At 50.1% G+C, this 17,330-nt stretch overlaps 1 protein-coding gene across 1 annotated transcript in view; it reads right to left on the minus strand.

Moving 5' to 3' along the window:
* Positions 1 to 17,330, minus strand: part of ftz-f1 (ftz transcription factor 1) — a 370,978-nt gene that overhangs the window by 59,942 nt on the left and 293,706 nt on the right. Inside the window, exons 3-4 of the mRNA XM_075691415.1 lie at positions 16,403 to 16,965; positions 10,161 to 10,436 (exon numbers count right to left, since the gene is read on the minus strand). Coding sequence (XP_075547530.1) covers positions 10,161 to 10,436; positions 16,403 to 16,965 — 839 coding nt within the window. The remainder of the gene's footprint in view (positions 1 to 10,160; positions 10,437 to 16,402; positions 16,966 to 17,330) is intronic.

A 17,330-nucleotide genomic window follows, 5' to 3' on the forward strand; every position in this document is an offset into this window, starting at 1 on the left:
TAGTCCGCCGGGTACAGCGCGATCACCTTCCAAATCTCTGTGTACCAACAAGGAAGCAAGCCCCCGCTATAGCGCTTACGTTTGAAACATTGGAATACAAAGGCCGCGTTTTCAAAGCAGGAGGCGTCACCTAGAGGCATTATTTGCTAATTTATAATGCGCAGAGATACGCCATCATTCATCGTGCTTGCGCATGCGGAAATGCTGTGACTCTCGGCAAGCAATGAGCCGACGGAAGTGTGCCGAGCCGCAGCGCGAGCACGCGTGCCGAGCTGCTGCGAGAAACGGTCACTGCCGCCAAAAGCGCACGGCCAACCACACCGCTGGGCGCCTCTACACCAAGTGACAGCAGACCGGCCGTGGCCTTAACAGCGTCAAAATCCCCCACACTGTAGTACAATTCCCCATCTATAGCCAGCTCTGACTGACCCACAGGACTGCTACGGTATATGTCCTACTGGCTCAAAATACGGCCATTACAAAATTTGACGACACGTCGGAATTTGACAGTGTCCATAACGGGTCACAACGGCGAGGCACCACTGGACTCTTCCCGCGCTGTGCTACGCACTGCGCGTACACACTGCCACAGCCTCGAGAATTATTCGCGGCCGATCGAGTGCACTCGACAAACACCAGTCCCACTGCGGAATCGCGAGGGTCTCGTGCGCGACCGGTACCGGCGCTACGAACGGCGCTCCGGTGACGTCAGCCGAGGGACTGCTACGTCGTCTGCTACGCTCCGGCAAGAAATAGCTGCATTTCCATGCGTTGGCTTGCGCTCTGCCAGCGTGCTCGCGTGGCACGGCGCTCTCCAATTACGACCTGCATTTTTTTATAGCGTTAGTTTTATAAATACCAGCACTGGGAGGACACCAAACGTTATATCTTAAATCTATTTTCTATATAGCCACCCGATACGGTAGCCATGCGACTATGGCGTCGCGCAGATAAGCGCGAGGTCATTTATTCGATCCCGGGTGCGGGAGCTGCGTTTCTAAGGGCGCGCAATGAAAAAAAAAAAAAAAAAAAAACACGCGCGTATGCTTGGGTTTAGGTGTAAGTGTAAGAACCCCAGGTATACTCAAAATTAATCCGGAGTTCTCCACTACGGCGTGCTTCATAATCATATGGTGGTTTTGGCGCGCAATATCGAAGAACTTGTTTATTTCTAGTTTAAAAAAAAGTGTTCAGTCATAAAACATCGCGCCGAGCGAGTAAAAGATGTCTACGCAGCTTGGGAAATGAAGCGCGATCGCAGGAATCCTTCGCAAAATTTCAGCGTCGGCTAAGCGGCATTGTAGTTTAATACACATTTTAGATTTCACTCATATTTCTAATCACTTCGTGTTGCATATATAATAATTTTCTTGACAAAAAAAAAAATCTCATTTCTCTGACAAGCGCTCTATCTCGAACATTAATTGCACCACGCTATATGATGTTTCGCAATCACCAAGCATAAACGCATTATTTTCTGGCCACTTTCTTATGCAAGAAAGTTTGTTTGTTCAGGGTTGGCATAACACTATTTCTGTTGAACGCGCTTTGAGACTGCAGGAACAACTCGGAAAACATTCCTTTATCAGCTTCAGAATAAAAATATTATGTTATATAAAAATAGAAAAGGCAGGAAAGCCTGTGAACATTTTATTGCGCCATTGTACGCCTCCCTTATGTGTGCGTGTGTGTGTGTTTGACGCTACAGCTACTTATTCGGTCAAGTAATGGGAAACCTAATTTGACAATTTCCTTGTTTTAGTTTTGAATACGCATGACGCGCTTAAACAAGCTTAAGCAACAAACTATATTCAAAACGGTGATCTAAACAAAGATTGTCGCCCGTTTTTGTAACGCGACAGCACTAATTCTCATCGCGCGCAGAGTCCACCCCCTGACCGGCCGGTGACGTCGCACGCGAGAGGGCGCCACTCAAAGACTTCGGGGGCTAACAGGAGCCGCACCCTTCCCCAGGTCGCGCTACCATCGGCCTCTTAACACCAGGAAAAGTGCAAAACTAAACGGGCGCACACAATGAGAAGGAGCTAACTATATCGCATTGTGTACACGGATCGGCCACGGGAAACGGAAACCTGGAAACGGAACGTCGGCTTTCTCCCGCGTGTACGCAAACACGCGCGTAGCCGCAGGCAGCGCGCGCCGGCGGCGATGCGGCCGCAAAGACAGGCGGCGCAGGTCGCTGAATTGGGTCAAGGCTTTCGCGCGCACAGGCAGTGCATGCGCGGCGGCCGACTTTCCGGCCCAGCTTGCCGATCTCACGCCGCGCCTCTTGCATCACTGCCGCCGCCGGCCAATGGGGCGCACCCGCGAGCCGTTACGTCACGCGACGGCAGTCACGAAAAAAGGCGCGCGCGCCACCGCGTCGGAATGGCAGCATCGTCGCTCACGGATCGAGCCGGACTTTGCTCGCGGAATGGGCTGCGTGCCGACTCTGTGCACTGTGGCAGCTGCATCTCGCTGACGAACGAAAATCTCAACAAAACCGTGTCAAACCACAACAGATTAGGCAAGAGTGGACACTGAGGAGGTGGCACAAGGCTGGAGTAACTTATTTATGATCACCGTATGCTTTACGCGAGACGTGGAATTCGGTGCCTGCGAATATTGTCACCTCTATGTCAAACAAGTGCCTCGACATGCGAAGAGGCGATATGACCTCGATATCGGCACAGCATGCCCGATGGTGATGCGGAAAATTTTCAAATCTACAGGACGTATTATGCAGGCAGGCTAACATGTTGAATCTAGGCCCCTAGTGGCGGAAAAAATAAACAGGGAAATGAGGGCGCTATCACGAAGTGACTGGGGAAGTCAGAAGCGCTCTTCCAACCTGCACGCAGTTTCGCAATAAAGTAATGAAAACTTCTAAGCAGAAAAAAACTGCTTATCAATAAGCAGAATGTTATACAAAAATAAGGAGGATTCGAAGATACAAACGCAAAGTGATCACGAATAATTATAATATATGCGCAGTCTGCAAACGAAGAAGAAATAACGAAAGTCTGCCGTCTTTCCCGTCTATAGTTGTCTAAGACGATGGGCTACCATGTCTCGGTCTCGGAGGAATGATTGGTGTGCCTTTTTTCATGTATATGTCCGTGTCTTTTTTACGCAGTAGTGCAATGCCCCCTTATACGGATAAGAGAGCTGCCGTTCGCCAAAAATGCACATATCTGCCTAGTTGTGAAACATTGCTAAGCGACAGTTTCGTACCGATTCTCCAGTGACTATCGAATAAGTTTCCCAATGCGAGCGGCTGTCGCAGAGCTCTACGCACTGCCGCTGCGAAGCGAAGGCCTCGCGCACATGGGTCGGGCGAGCGAGCGGTCCTCGCGACTTCCTTTCGCCAATTTCCAGCACGTGCTGAGAACGTGGGCGTTATTTGCGCGCCGCCCGACGCGGGGCCAACCTCGAGAGACCGTTTCCAAGACAGATAACACAACGACGGCGGAGAGCGCCGCCAAGCATCGGCGGCGGCGAGGCACCATTCGGCGCGCTCCGACACGCCCGGGCGAGGGGGCGACGAGATATTGCGCAAACGTCCTGTTGGTCTCGGGAACGCGATTGCGCCTGGTAACGCTCCCCAAACGGACCCATAAAATTAAGCCGAAAAGCCGAGTTCCTCTGAGATATGTTGGCTGCTGCCTTGCTAAGCTGGGCTAACATATATTTGGGGCGAAAATCATACACGTAAGCGATAGGGAACGTCGATTGACATCGACTTACAAGTGACCGACGTGGTGGCAGATTCATGCGACAGTGTATAGTCCAACGGAATTCGGGCTGCAAGGGCAGCAAAATTCGATATTGGAGCCACGAATTAGGCCGGGCTTTTGTATACAGTTTTAAAATCGAAAGCAACGGTTACTGTTATGTTTAGCAGCTGCTGCTGAAACGTAGGGTTGTGTTTCAATCAACCAATATCAGCTTCGGTCCGCTACCGCTGATGTCATGCAAAAGTGCGGCTAAGCTTCCCACCTGTTAGCAGATTCTTGTAAAACCACTTCAACAATGGCTGAAAACCTGTCGGGCCAACAACGTTAGCTGCGCTATTGCATTGCCAAGGGAACTTAAAGATAATAATAATGGATACCATTTTAATGCTTACGCGTCGTCTGTCTCTCTCGCGAGATTTCGCTGCCTGCCGATATATTCAGCGTAAAGCCGCTGAATGGGCTGATGCATATCTTATTCCAGTGCGCAGCAGGGATCCTACTGTATTCACTGGAAATAGTACCTGCCCGCTCATGGAAGTGCATTACCTTCATTTAAAATACGGTACTCCTTTTCGACATTCCCCTACAGCACGCGTTATTATGCCGACAGGGGGACCCTTCCACCCATCCCCACGTTCGCCTATATAGCCCCACCACTACCCTTTTAAGCCACAAGCTACTCTTAAATAAGGATTCATTCCTTCACAGCTCCACGTTTCGCTTTGGTAATTTTAGGGAGCTCACAGTTACCTACTGTTAGGAATGGCCTGCCGAGGTGGCAACATGCAAGTTTTCTCAGCCAGCTGCAGCTGCAAGCATTGCGAGCTTCCCCGAAAAGAACCATGGAAGCCTATCACAATTGCTGCGGTGACTCATTTCGTAGGGACCTCGAGGTGCCGCTTCAACACCCCTTCGGCGCCGTTGTGACTAAACGCGACCGGCGGACCAACTATCGTTACTGAACCCGCCACCGCCGACATGGTCTCTCTGCAGCAAGAAGAGCTTCCCTAACAAAAGGGTGCTTTGCGGTACGTGGGCCCCAGGATTCGTCACAGTCTGCTGACACTCGTGGCGACTACCGGACGCAAGACAATGGACAACCGGCGGCCACGCTGCGGGGGTCAGCTCGGGGAATAAGACACGCCTTTCAAGACGTAAGACCCGAGTTCTGCGGGGCTCGTCTCACCTCGGAGGGGGCAGTGAAACCTGTGCGGAATGTGTGCGTGTAATGCCCCTCCCCCATTCCCTCAAAGGCGGGCCGGCTACGATGACTCGAACGTTTCCCTCACCTAGGGATCTAGGGAACACGGAGTGTTTATAAGCGGCTGTTTGTCGGCTGCTAGGTGTGCTCGTGAGCTGCGTGCTCGTCAGCGTGCTCGTCAGTGTGTTTGGAGCTTCGTGCTCGTATGTTGTATGCTTCGTCTTGCGTGCCCCATGTGGGAGCCACGCTAGACTATCGAATGTAACTCTCGTTTAAAATGTAATGTAAATACTTTAAATAAACCCTGTACGCCTAGTTTCCCCCAAGTTCCTCTCTACGACCTTCAACCTTTACAAATGGTAGCAGCAGCGAGATCGTCCGACAACTCTGACACTACATTCTCGAGTTTATTTGCTATTACGTTTCGCGAGTGTTCACTCTCGCCTTCATCCCCCGTCATCTATTACAGCTGGAATAGCCTGTCAAGCGTGTCGCTATAGGCTAGACAACACAAGCTTTCTAAGAACTCACTCTTCCTTCCCTCTCACTCGAGCGCGCGTTTTGTCACGTGCTGGTCGATGTATGCGGTTTCCTTGTGATACATTTTCGAACCAAGTTCTGTAGACAATGGGCGGGCTACGTGGTGCGAATAACGTGGCGGCGAGTGTCCACGAGTCTATTGTCCGAGGCTAGCGGTCCGGGATGAGGCAGTGCGAGCTTTCTGAGCATTTTAGCTGAGAAGAACGGCGCGGGGCACGGCTAATCGTCAACGCTAAGGCGCGTTTTCCTTTTGCGCACAGGTAAAAAAAAAATGCATAAGTTCCTGAGTCACTGTGACTGAGGAACTTTGTGACACGCAGCGTGGTGCACTAAAGACAATGTAAGCGACCAAGACATGTGCGGATGTGCGTCGCTCTGTAACGCCCATGCGCAGTAAGTGCGATTTAGGGCGACGTCTAGGGCGAAGTAACTTGCTCATCGGACACTCGCGGATCGCTGCGTGTTTGTTCATTAGGCGCCTCCTAATACACGCCCAAGTGCAGGTCCCATAATGAAATGCTTCTGCGTACCGGAATTTCAGTCACTTGAAACGTCCCATAGAAGGGTGCGATTCCTCTAGCTTTCCCCGTTACTGATAAAAACAAATCGCATGTAAATCATACTTTTAAAGGGACTGTTCATAACAAGACTGCAAAAGGTGCATTCTACGAAGCTGCCCGTTTTTATTTTCTTTACGCGCCTTTTTTTTTTCTTTTTTTTGCCAATAACCTTCGTATTATCAGCGCCACAGAAACGGCTCCGGGTGCCTAAAGGGACTTGCGCACCCAAAGCGCCACGCCCTGCTTCAGTTCTTTCGTGTACCTTTTTGGTCATTCTTTTGTGGACCAGGCGGTTTCCGTCCCCAAACTCTGAGTTCGCAAAACCTAAAACTCACTCTTTCTTCAAACATCCGTCCTTTGCGCTTCTGCCTTTCTTTTCTTTTGAACACTTCACTAATTTGTGCAGTAGAGCGGCAAGTTGGGCTAGTTGGTGGAAGTTCGTCTTGTAATAGCGTATTAAAACCCGCTTATTACAAGACAATTTGTGGAGTTATCATGTAAGATCGCGTGCGTGCTTCGTCCTAAACAAAACTATATACCTTCATTTTTGTACGCTGAAACTCTCTTTTTAGTTTTCTAGTGTTTCTAGCTTTCTAGTGTTTTACTTTAAGTGCCGATATATATGTATCTTTGCCTCACCGTGATTCACTAGAACGCACAGAAAATTTCGTCGTTCGCAAAGCGGTAGGGCAATGCCTATACCAATGTAACAACCGGATGGGACACTGCTCACTTTACCCGACGCGACTCCGAAAGCGCTACCGTGCCGCGAATTTCTCGAAGCGGAGACAGTGCTGGTTTCGTAAACTACGGTATAGTGATAGCTATTCTATACCGCAGGGGCAAAAAAGTTCCGAAAGCGTCGGTTATGCCTTCGCAAGGCCTTGGACGATATCGCAAGCTCACTGCGCTACTTTCAAGAGAGAGTGACCAATTCAACTTTTGCTCACCTTAAACGCGGAAAGGGATACGTGATCTCGGTTAAGTGTCAGCTGCGTACTCAACGGGACACGACAAGCTAGACGAATACATCTGCCCGCTACAGCTGCCGCACCCCGAAAGCCAATGGCCCGAAACACAATATGACGACGAGCCGCTCTACTCACGGGTCAATCTTCCCTCGTCTTATGTGCTGGCTGCTGCTATGATCCAAAACAAGGCTTCCAGAATGTTTGACAATGCGAAATGGTCGCGGCACGCGCATCGGCTGAAGCGATTATTAGCCCGTTTTCAACGGCATTAAATCCCTAAGGGAGTGCGCGCACCAGAAACGTAGATAAGGTAGGGCGGTCGCGCAATGGAAAGAGGTGCGCGAGTGCAATCCATGCTGGCCGCACGAGAAACAGCCGCAGCCGAAGCGAAGCCACTCATCGAACAGAGAAGCGCGCGCGCGCCTCATTAAAAAGGAAAGACAAACTACGAAGAAAGGGACCAAGGAGGAGGCGGCAGCCGCTCGAGACAGGACCCATAATTCATGGACCCTAAGGGTTCGCCATCCTTCGGATCTGCTCCCTTCGAAAAAAGCCGGCGCAAAATCGGGGGGAAAGCGGAGCGTAGCGGCGGAGAGAGAGAACGGTCACAGAGTAGCGAGTAGCGCCGCGCTGCTGCTAAGGCGACGCGAAGACCGGAACATGGCGGCATCAGAGAAGGTGGGCGAGGGGGAACGCGAGCGCCGGCGGAAAACCCGTTCGGACGACCTTGGAACGCCAAAAAAATAACTCGCCAGGCTTCGCCGGCACACACACGCACAGACACACGCTCGCACGAGCGCCCGCACGGCTACGCAGCCCCAAAGTGGCATGCGCACGGGTGTGTGTGCGTGCGTACATGCGCGGGCACATGCCAGTCTCTCTCATCCTTCCCTCTTCGCCAGGATAGTCGGATGCGGGCCAGCCGATAAACACGCGGTCAAGAGCCGTTACAGCGAATGCCTCGACGGAGCAGCGCGCGCCATCCACAGTGCTCGAGACACCGCAGTATTACCGGGAATGGCCCACACTACGCGAAAAGCGGCGTCGAAACAGCGCGATTTTGCAGTGCAAGTACGATAACGTGAATTTTTCTCACATTAAGGAACGAAATTATTGAGGATATAAAGTCGCATTCGCTGATGTCTACACCCGCTCTGCTATACGCTGAAGTCCACGTGCGCCTCACTGTCGCATTCTTTGGTAGAAACGGGAAGGGAAGGGGATGCCAGAAATATATGGACACAAAATGGAATGTACAACTGATACGGTCTTGTGATGCCGCCGCAGGTATTGTCGTATCATCCGAAATTCGCGCAATCCGAAAGATTAATTGAACCGTGGAGTAGCCGAGTAAATGCGACAAGTTTCTCTTATAGGCAGGCAAAGTTAAACCTGGTCAGAACTGTCGTCGAAAGGACGAGGCAGGACAGTCTCAAATAACGAAGTACGTCCCAGGAAGACCTCCACGTATGAAGACAACAGACAACGGCAGCGAAAGACAGAGAGACCGCCTTAGGCACGAAGCCGCGCGAAGCAGGAAACGCCAGGTGACATCAGCAAGGCGACGCCGCAGAACACACACACACACACACGAGAGGCCGAGGTTTTAAAAAACAGAAAGAAAAAGACGTACCAAACCGGCGCTCCTGATTAGAGGCACCGAACACGAAAGTCCGTGGGAAGGGACCGTGAATAAACAATGACCTCACGTGATAAGTATTCCCAGGCGGCTACACCAGCTCTCCTCTCTCAGATATATATTGCGAGTCTTCGAGCATTGGCGTCCCGCAAAACGGACTACGACGAATCACTGCTATGCTGCGCCCTCGCACTGTCTCCGCTTTCTTGCCTGGGAGAAGAAAAGGAGATAAAAAATAGCCTGAAAAAACAATATCACCTCTCTCTCTCTCTTCACGAGCCGCACGGGGAAAACAAAAGTGGGAATTTATTTCACTTCCAGCCGTACATCGCGAAGCCGGCTCGGCCCTCCCTGTACGCGTCGCCCGTTTGGCGTGCCCAGCCAGGCGGAACCGGTACTCGTTCCGACGTCGGCGTATTGTCAGCGGGGCGGACGAGGAATTTCAATTACAATGACAATACCGAAACTCGCGGTAAGAGCGGCCAGCTGCGATGACCTGATGACATTCAGGTAGGGCTGGCCGTCAAACTCCCTCTTGCAAGAAGTTGTCGGATGGCTGTCACCGAATCAACGCCACAGGACGATGCTCATCGTGTTTCGAACACGCATTCATCGTAAAACACGCCCCCTCCCCAACTCCAGAAATAATAATACTGCTAGAAAATGGCTGCGCTAACTTGCGCCAATGGCAAAGACCATGGACAAGAGAGAGAGAAAAGGGGAGGAAAGACAGGGAGGTTAGCCAGTTTAAGTACCGGCTGGCTACCCTGTGCTGGGGAAAGGGGTAATGGGAATAAAAGAAGAAAGAAGATGAAGAAGAAAAAGCAAACCGGAAAAACCACAGGCAAGGACTATACAAGAACTATACGCGAAATCGCGCCCCAGATATCATACCATGTTTGACTTACGTCCTGTAGCAAACATTCAGAGGCCGTTAGTAACTGTGTGATGTTACTGCAAGCTATAACACATATAGGAAGTCTGTGCGCACAATATTGCTGCACGAGACGAAAAAAATAATAATTCTATGGTTTTAAGAGCCAAAACCTAAATATGATAAGGCACGCCGTAATGGGGGACTCTAAAGGAATGCTGACCAAGTGGGGTTCTTTAACATGCTCTAAATTCAAAGTACACGGTCAGTTTACGTTTCTTTCTTGTTTTTTTTTTCTTTTTTACACTTTTACGAATTAGGCGCAGTGGTCTATCTGGCACTGACAACGACGTACCCAGTGGCAAACACTTCATCCGGCACCTGGTCGCGTGGCTTAATAACGGCGTAATTGCTGAGAGTTCACCTGGACTGAACCAGGTTAGGGCACCGAGGTCATTCAAGATCTTGTCTAGGGTACCTGTATAATTCTTACCTCAGTGTAGACGAAACGAAGACAACGGGAACGACAGGAGCAGCACGTTTTCACGCACCGTACACGCCGAAGACCACGCGATACCGACAGGACATCACGAATGCTCAGGTGAGAGCTGCGGAACTACGGAGGTGACAGTACTCACCCGGAGGTCCTTGAAGAAGATGGTGCTGCGCGCCCAGTCGACCTGGGCGAAGAGGGACTGGTCGATGACCTTGCACATGAGTTCGAAGAGGTCAACTTCGCACTGGTTGTACGTCTGGTTCTGGAGCAGCCCGAAGAGCTGCGTCTGCCACTCCTTGTCGTCCAGCATGTTCTTTTGGAACTCACGGACCAGCGCCGGCACCTTCGCCTCGTCGGGGGCGACCAGAGGGCCCGGCTCGTACGGCGCTGGGAACGGCTTCGGCGGAGAGGACGGGCCCTGCGATCCCCCCCACATGGCACCAATGCGCTGTCATGCTCACGCTTGCAAGCTTTTCACGCGCGCGTTCGGAGTCCACGGCTCTCTGTTTGGCCTCAAGCTCATGGCACGCTTCTGGGACGCGGCGTGCGCACAGATAGTATGGCGTGTCTTGCTTAAAACTGCCTCACTGCTTCGTCGCAGAGCGAGTGCCACTTCGCTGGGCGCGTTTGGCACGGCGACACATAAGGTCCATTCGATTCGCCCTACACTTTGTGCACTCGCCAGTTCAGTGCGAGTTCTCGGTCGTGCGGAACAGGCACGGCACCTCCTGCACGAACGCTGCACTGCATCTCTGACGACTGCAGTGAATGCTGCGAGATTCGTCATGCATCGAGTGAAACTAATGGCGACATGAAATGCCGCCATGTTGAACAGGTGAAACGAACTGCCAAGTGCAGCAGCTCGTGAACTAATTCAGAAAGTCCAGGCGAATCGAGTGGACCTGTAACCACAGCGCTGATACGTCAGTTAGACGTCATGAATTTAAATGAATTCTTTTTTTTTTTTCGTATTTCCGCCGTTGTGCATGGCTCAGTATATTATCTTAAAACTTTTGAAGCTGTTATTGTAAAAGGGTAATTTACTAGTACAACTCCATCTATTTTTTCTCTTTAGTGTCCTCTTAACAGTTGCGGACAAGAAAGTGGCAGATGTTACCTGCGTACAATTGGACACATCCCAGGTGCTGTGCATGTGCAGTATCCGCTTACGACCGCCATTTCTAAAGTCCTACATTGCCTGATACTTCGCCGCTTTACTTATACTGTTACAGCTGCAGAGCGGATAGCATGGTAAATAATGGGTCGACAAGACGCCAGGGCGCCAAACGCTCAATCGGTCAAGCGGTAAACGCAGTCATGTAAGGGTGCAAGAACACTGCCCTGTTTACCCGCACGCTCGCGTCCAGCCTCCACGCCGAACGACGCCGCGAACACGATCCTTTTGAATCGGGCTCGTAGGGACGAACACTGGCCATGTTTCATGGGATCCGACTTCTGACTCGGCCGTTTTCGAATTCGCTCACATTTCGATTGCACACGCTCAATCTAACACTCGTCGCAGCACAACCAGCGACCTGTAGTCGCCTGCCGCGAAGCACTAGCTGACTTATTCAGCATCGCCATAGGAAATGTCATGCGCACCTAACGGCATTAAACTTTTTTTTTTTTTCGAGTGAGTGAGCGCGAAATTTAGAACTAAGATGTAAGGGCACCCGGTAGTACACATATAGCAATACGCATATCTGCTTTTCATGGGCAGTTTGATCTCAAGATAGCGCGGTGTAGAGACGTGTGAACCACGTGAAGCACAGTGATGCTCCTTAGTCTACTTAGGATATGTCACTTGAGCACGAACGTTCACTATTTGTGACATATCTCTCTGCGAAGGCTCGCTAAATCCCCACGCAACTATATGTATATTTATTTGATGTCCTAATTTCTTGCCTTTTTTTTTAACTGCCCTTGACTACTAGGGCACAATTCAGCGCTTGTTCGGGCCGCGGAAATGTGCACGTCTGCCTGAAAACATTCGTGTGCACGGGTATTTCCTTAGCATGCACAGTTTCGTAGTGTCTGTTTTATGAAATAAGGCATTCGGTGTCAGTAAAACAGCAAAGCCCCGTGCAGCTACTAGGAGAGTATCATTTACCATATATTGGCAAGTTGAAATAGCAGTCCACTCGTTAACAGGATTAATCCACATGGTTCCACGAATAGTTTTCCCTATACAAGAAGTTTCTCTTGTAAATCGATTGGTGACATTGGCTCTTCGGAGACTTTCATTTAGCCGAAGTCCTCGTCGTCAGTGTCTGACGTAACACGTTCAGTACATGTTACGAAAACGGAAAATTCTCCGCGTGTAACATCAGTGCCGCAGTGACCAAAGTGAGTGGTGTATAATTTTGCTTGCACAGTTAAGCAAGCAGCTCTTCACGAGCAGCCACGACAGTTAAATTAGAGCGCCTTGCGTGCAAAGTTCGAGGAAGGCACAACTTCCGCTTAATTTGTACCTCTTCGTACCTGCTGCCGTTCACAAAAACGTCATCAATCACGCTGTCTGCTCTGGAAGGCATTAATCCACAAAATCACACAATGACGTCCCACAAGATAAACAACTACAGTCGAACCTCGATATTGCGAAAGGCAGTATAACGAATTATACCCTAGAACATAGGAAATCACCTCTATATTACCGGCTAGCCCCGAGTGTAACGTCGATGCACCCAAAACAGGCGACCCGTTTAACCCACCATGTACCTAACTGTAGGCTGCTTTTGATTATAGAGGATAACACGGAAACAAGAAAATCGGGAGTGTCAGCCCAATACATTGGTAGCGGTAGAATTAACTGAATGGCATACTTTTCAAGCATGTCGGTAAGCTGTCGGACATGAATTCGGAGTGCCTGATGATGTCGTCCAACGGATTTTTATTCGTCTGGAGATTTCCTTCTAATGATCCTGATCCCCTATGACTACTTGGTCTCGATAGACGTAATCTCACCTAATGCTTTCGAATGTAATTTTCTGTATAATATATGCATGCAGGGAACAGCATTCTGGAGAGATTGCGATTCCCTATGCGGCACCATTCATAATCAGTATGATTTCCGCTTTGTGACTTGCAGCCAAGGAATCTCCGCATGACATTTTCCAAGATATTCAAGTCTGCTTCCTCTGCTTTTTAACTTACGCAACGACCCTATGAGTGCAGGTACTCCAGTGCTCCTAATACTTTTCGTAATCTATGCAGGCTATATAGAGGAAGCTGGTTATATTGCATGGACTTTTCGATTACCTGATTGATGAAGTGAATGCGATCCACTTCTAAGGACCGCGCAACAAGGTGTGGAACAAAAATGCGTAGACATAACGTCTGGAGAGAGGAAGACAGCATATCAGAGAGCAAACGGACGTAGCTGATACCGTAATTGAAATTAAGAGTAATCAATCTAATTGGACATATCATGTAACGTGTAGTGCAGGCCACCGGTTATCCATAGCAAGAGAATGGGTGTCAAGCGTAGAGCAACGCAATCCGGGAAATCAGATAACTATGTGGTACGATTAACTAAAGAATGTGCTCACATCTGATGCAGTCGGCTGACACAAGACCGGGGTACATTTGGATATCATTAGGAAAAGCTTTCATACGGCAGCGAGCATGAAATCGGCTGATGACGACGGCTGTACCATATTGAGCCCATGCACAAAAATAGTGAGTGGGAAAATATTAGCGTGAATAGAAGTCCTATAAAAAAAAAAAGGGGGGGGGTGGAGGAATAAACAAATGGGCAATTCTCCTTAGATAGTTTTGTGCCAAAGTGCTGGCTCTGCACAGTTTGGCACAGCAGCACAATTTTCGCCCAACCATGCGCAGCTTGGTAAACCGCCTTCCATCCCTCCTCTTTAGGCGAAGTACTTACATACTTCCTCAACAAAATGAGCCTAGAATTGCAGTGAAGTACATTGCAGCCCCTCGACGTGAGCTCGAAGTTCATCTCAATTAAGGTAATCTAATTACAGTGTCAAAACAAGAAAACCTAAGGCTATATATTGCCGTTTTAGATGGCACGAATGGAAACCATTTGAGCCTCGCAATATTATTGTTTATTCGTTTCCATACCGCTCAAAACGAAGCAAATAAGCAGAAAAAAGGAAGTCATCAAAGACCCCCATCAATATGTTTCACTCGTGCGATGTATCGAAATTCACGTGGTTCTGGTGCTTGCGCTGAACATCAAAAGCAAACAACGTGCACCTTGACCTAGCAAAATTTTAGTATTGTTGGCATTTGTGCTTCTTTCAGGTGGGTCCCAGTGCACGTTTGTTCACACCGATTTTCGTATGCACCTTCAAACGAATATCGGGTATAAAGAGAAAAAAAAAAACGAATTAAATTTCGCTATACAAAGGTTCGATTGTACGACTGCTGTGTGGAACGGTGAAGTAGATATTTAATGTATAGAGAAGATCGCACCTCAAAGGTTGAACCATGATCAAAATGTTCTTGACACACCCATAATTTTGGCAGCTTTCTTTCTTTTCTCTTCCTTTTTCGGTAGGACGTAACAATGAAAACCTGCTATTCATATATTCAAATATTTCAGATAGCACATACGCACAGATTATGACTTATGCGGCAGTGTGTACAAACGTTTCCTAGGGTTAATGTAGTAGTTAGCACTGATGAAACTTTCACAGCATCAATAGTATTAACTTTCGAGTTTGAACTGGGGAAACAAACATCAGGAAATCTGGCGCTGAATTCATTCACAGCTAATAGCTCCATTTTTTGAAGAACCACAACTTTTCGATGCCCATAACGTTGCCTTCATCCACCACAGTGTTTCCTGATGTGGTCCATGAAATACGCATGTGGACAAATGCCACTGCTCTGAGAGTCTGTGTCAGGCGCAAAACCTTCCACTAATTGCCGAGCGCAAATGCTGCGCAATATCGTAGTGGTGTCTAACTCCGAGCAGCACACTGCCGCAGGGGCATCGATTCGAATCCCAGAGGCAAGTTGTTGGTTTAGGTGCACACGATAGGCATGTGGCACCTAACGTGTTGAAGTAATGAAACAGTTGAATACCATGCGCTGCTCTACTTAGCAGGTTCTTGTACTTTAAATACACTTATGAGCCGACGATATATGTAGAGGTGTACAACGTACTTTATTGTTTGATTACGTGGAATATAGATGTGCTCATTGACATAACCTTATGGTTCAAAATGCTATGTTGGTTACGTTGAGTCCGATTTGTCTGCAGTGCCAGGAAAAGCAGCGGTGGGCAGTTTCCTTTTTTATGTGCCACATATGGCGAGCGGGCAGCTAAACGGTGGCCGCAATGCACGGCTTCGAGTGGTGAGCGGTACGCTCGCTCCTCTCGCGCCGCTCGACCTCGCCTGCTGGCTATTCGGCGTTGTGTATAAAATAGCGCTCTGTTACACTGTCAAACTGAGGCCACAGTGGCATCATTGTATCTTATAATCGCTCACCCTATTAACACGGTCCTGATGTGCGTAGTTTGTGACAGAAAAATACATCAATTATTCTTTGTTTAGTGAGAATCGTGGCAGACAGTTACAAGGGCGATTTTTTTTTTTTTTTCAAGAATGATATGGTTGTTCCGGTAAGACGGCGGCGTAATCGTGTTCGAAAACACTCCAGATTCCGATGCTGCCGAGAGGTGGACCCCTAACCCTCATGAACGGTAATGGTTCACTGTGCAGTCGATCAGTGAGCAAAACACGTTTGTGCGAGAGCGCACAGACAAAATACTGCTTTGGGTGCAAGTCTACTTGTATAGCGCACGCCTATAGTCGCACCTCTCTTCCGCGTTTGCATAGCTTCCTTACAAGCATTCCCCCTGCACGGATGCGTGGTGCACGCGAAGTAACCTTGCTTCATGAAGCCTGGCACAGCACAACATGTTGCCCCGGAGCTTAAAGCTGGTTACAAAGGCATGAATACCCTGCGGCTAGACGGGCGATTTCTAGAGCAGGCGAGCAGGAGCATTGAAAGGCAAGTCGTCATAGACAAATGCCGAGGTCAGACGCAGCGCAATCGTGTCCTGCGGGGAGTGTGCTCCTGGTCGCCTCCAGAGATCGCTTGACAATATTTTTTTTTTCCAATTTCACCCCGAAAATTGGCAACCGGCCTATCGATTTTGGAGGGGCACTACGACGGGGGCAAGAACCGGAAATAAAGGACACTACAACGGATTTGTCTCTGTGTATTCGGCAGAGCCGTACATCTCTCTTTGGTTTGCGGTGCCCGGAAGAGCATTTATCGGACATCCGAGGAAGGCGACCTGCCCGCCGAAAACATCCCGGCGCATTTGTGGCTATTCCCGTCCGCGTCCCGATGATGGCAGGGTCCTCAAATCGAAAGTGCAACCAGGAAGCGCAAAGAGCGCACCTGCGTCAGCCAGGCGGGGGTGGGCGGCGCCTGTGGCGGGGCCGTTTTGTCCGGCTGGGCCGCGGTGGGCGCTGTGGCGTAGTGACCCTGCTGCGCGGCTGCCGAAGGCGGGCCCCCGGGCGGAGGACCTTGCGGTTGCTGCTGCTGCTGCCCTTGGTGCTGCTGTTGCTGTTGCTGCTGCTGCTGCGTAGGGTGCTGCTGCGGCACCAGCGCCATGGGCTGACCCACTAGTCCCGCAAGTGGCGAGGGCGAAGAGTCGGGCGAGCTCGTCGAAGAGCTCAGCTGGGGAATCTGAATCTCCTGCTTGATGGGACCACCTGGCTCCGGCGAGTAGAGGCCCGGGGAAGAGACGGACGCCGACGGAGGCAGCGCGTAGTGGACTCCCGCGGCCGAGCCGACGGACAGCGGCCCACCGGCACCCGACGCCTCCGAACCGCCGGCAGAGCTGCACTGCGACAATGCGAGCTGCTTCTGGCGCAGCATCTGCAGCTTGCGGGCCCGGTCGCGCTTGTACATGGGGCCGAACTTGTTGCGGCCGCCCCTCATGCGGTCCGCTCGCACCGCTGCACAGAGAAAGAGAGAGAAGCACAACGTTAGTTGCATGGTGTCTAAGGGCAAGAGGACGCACTCGGCAAGAAAGGTACGAGATGACAAACAAGCCTTTTCAAGAAGAAGCGGGGCCGTCCCCTCTGTGGTGGCTTTCACGAGTCCGTGCGTTTCTAGTTACGCGTGCTGATGACATTTTGCTTTTGTTTTATATATATCTAGAGGGCGATGTAGGGAGGGTGAGGAAGGGGTTGGCTAGGGCTGTCAACGACGCTAAGCTATTAAACGGAGACAACGCTGGCAACAACGCATGCGCGCGCTGTCTGAGACATTAGCGGCATTTACACGAATGCAATAACTCGCGCATCGCATTGAGTTTCTA

Source organism: Dermacentor variabilis, chromosome 1 (genome assembly GCF_050947875.1).
Source record: "Dermacentor variabilis isolate Ectoservices chromosome 1, ASM5094787v1, whole genome shotgun sequence".
Classification (NCBI taxonomy): Eukaryota; Metazoa; Arthropoda; class Arachnida; order Ixodida; family Ixodidae; genus Dermacentor; species Dermacentor variabilis.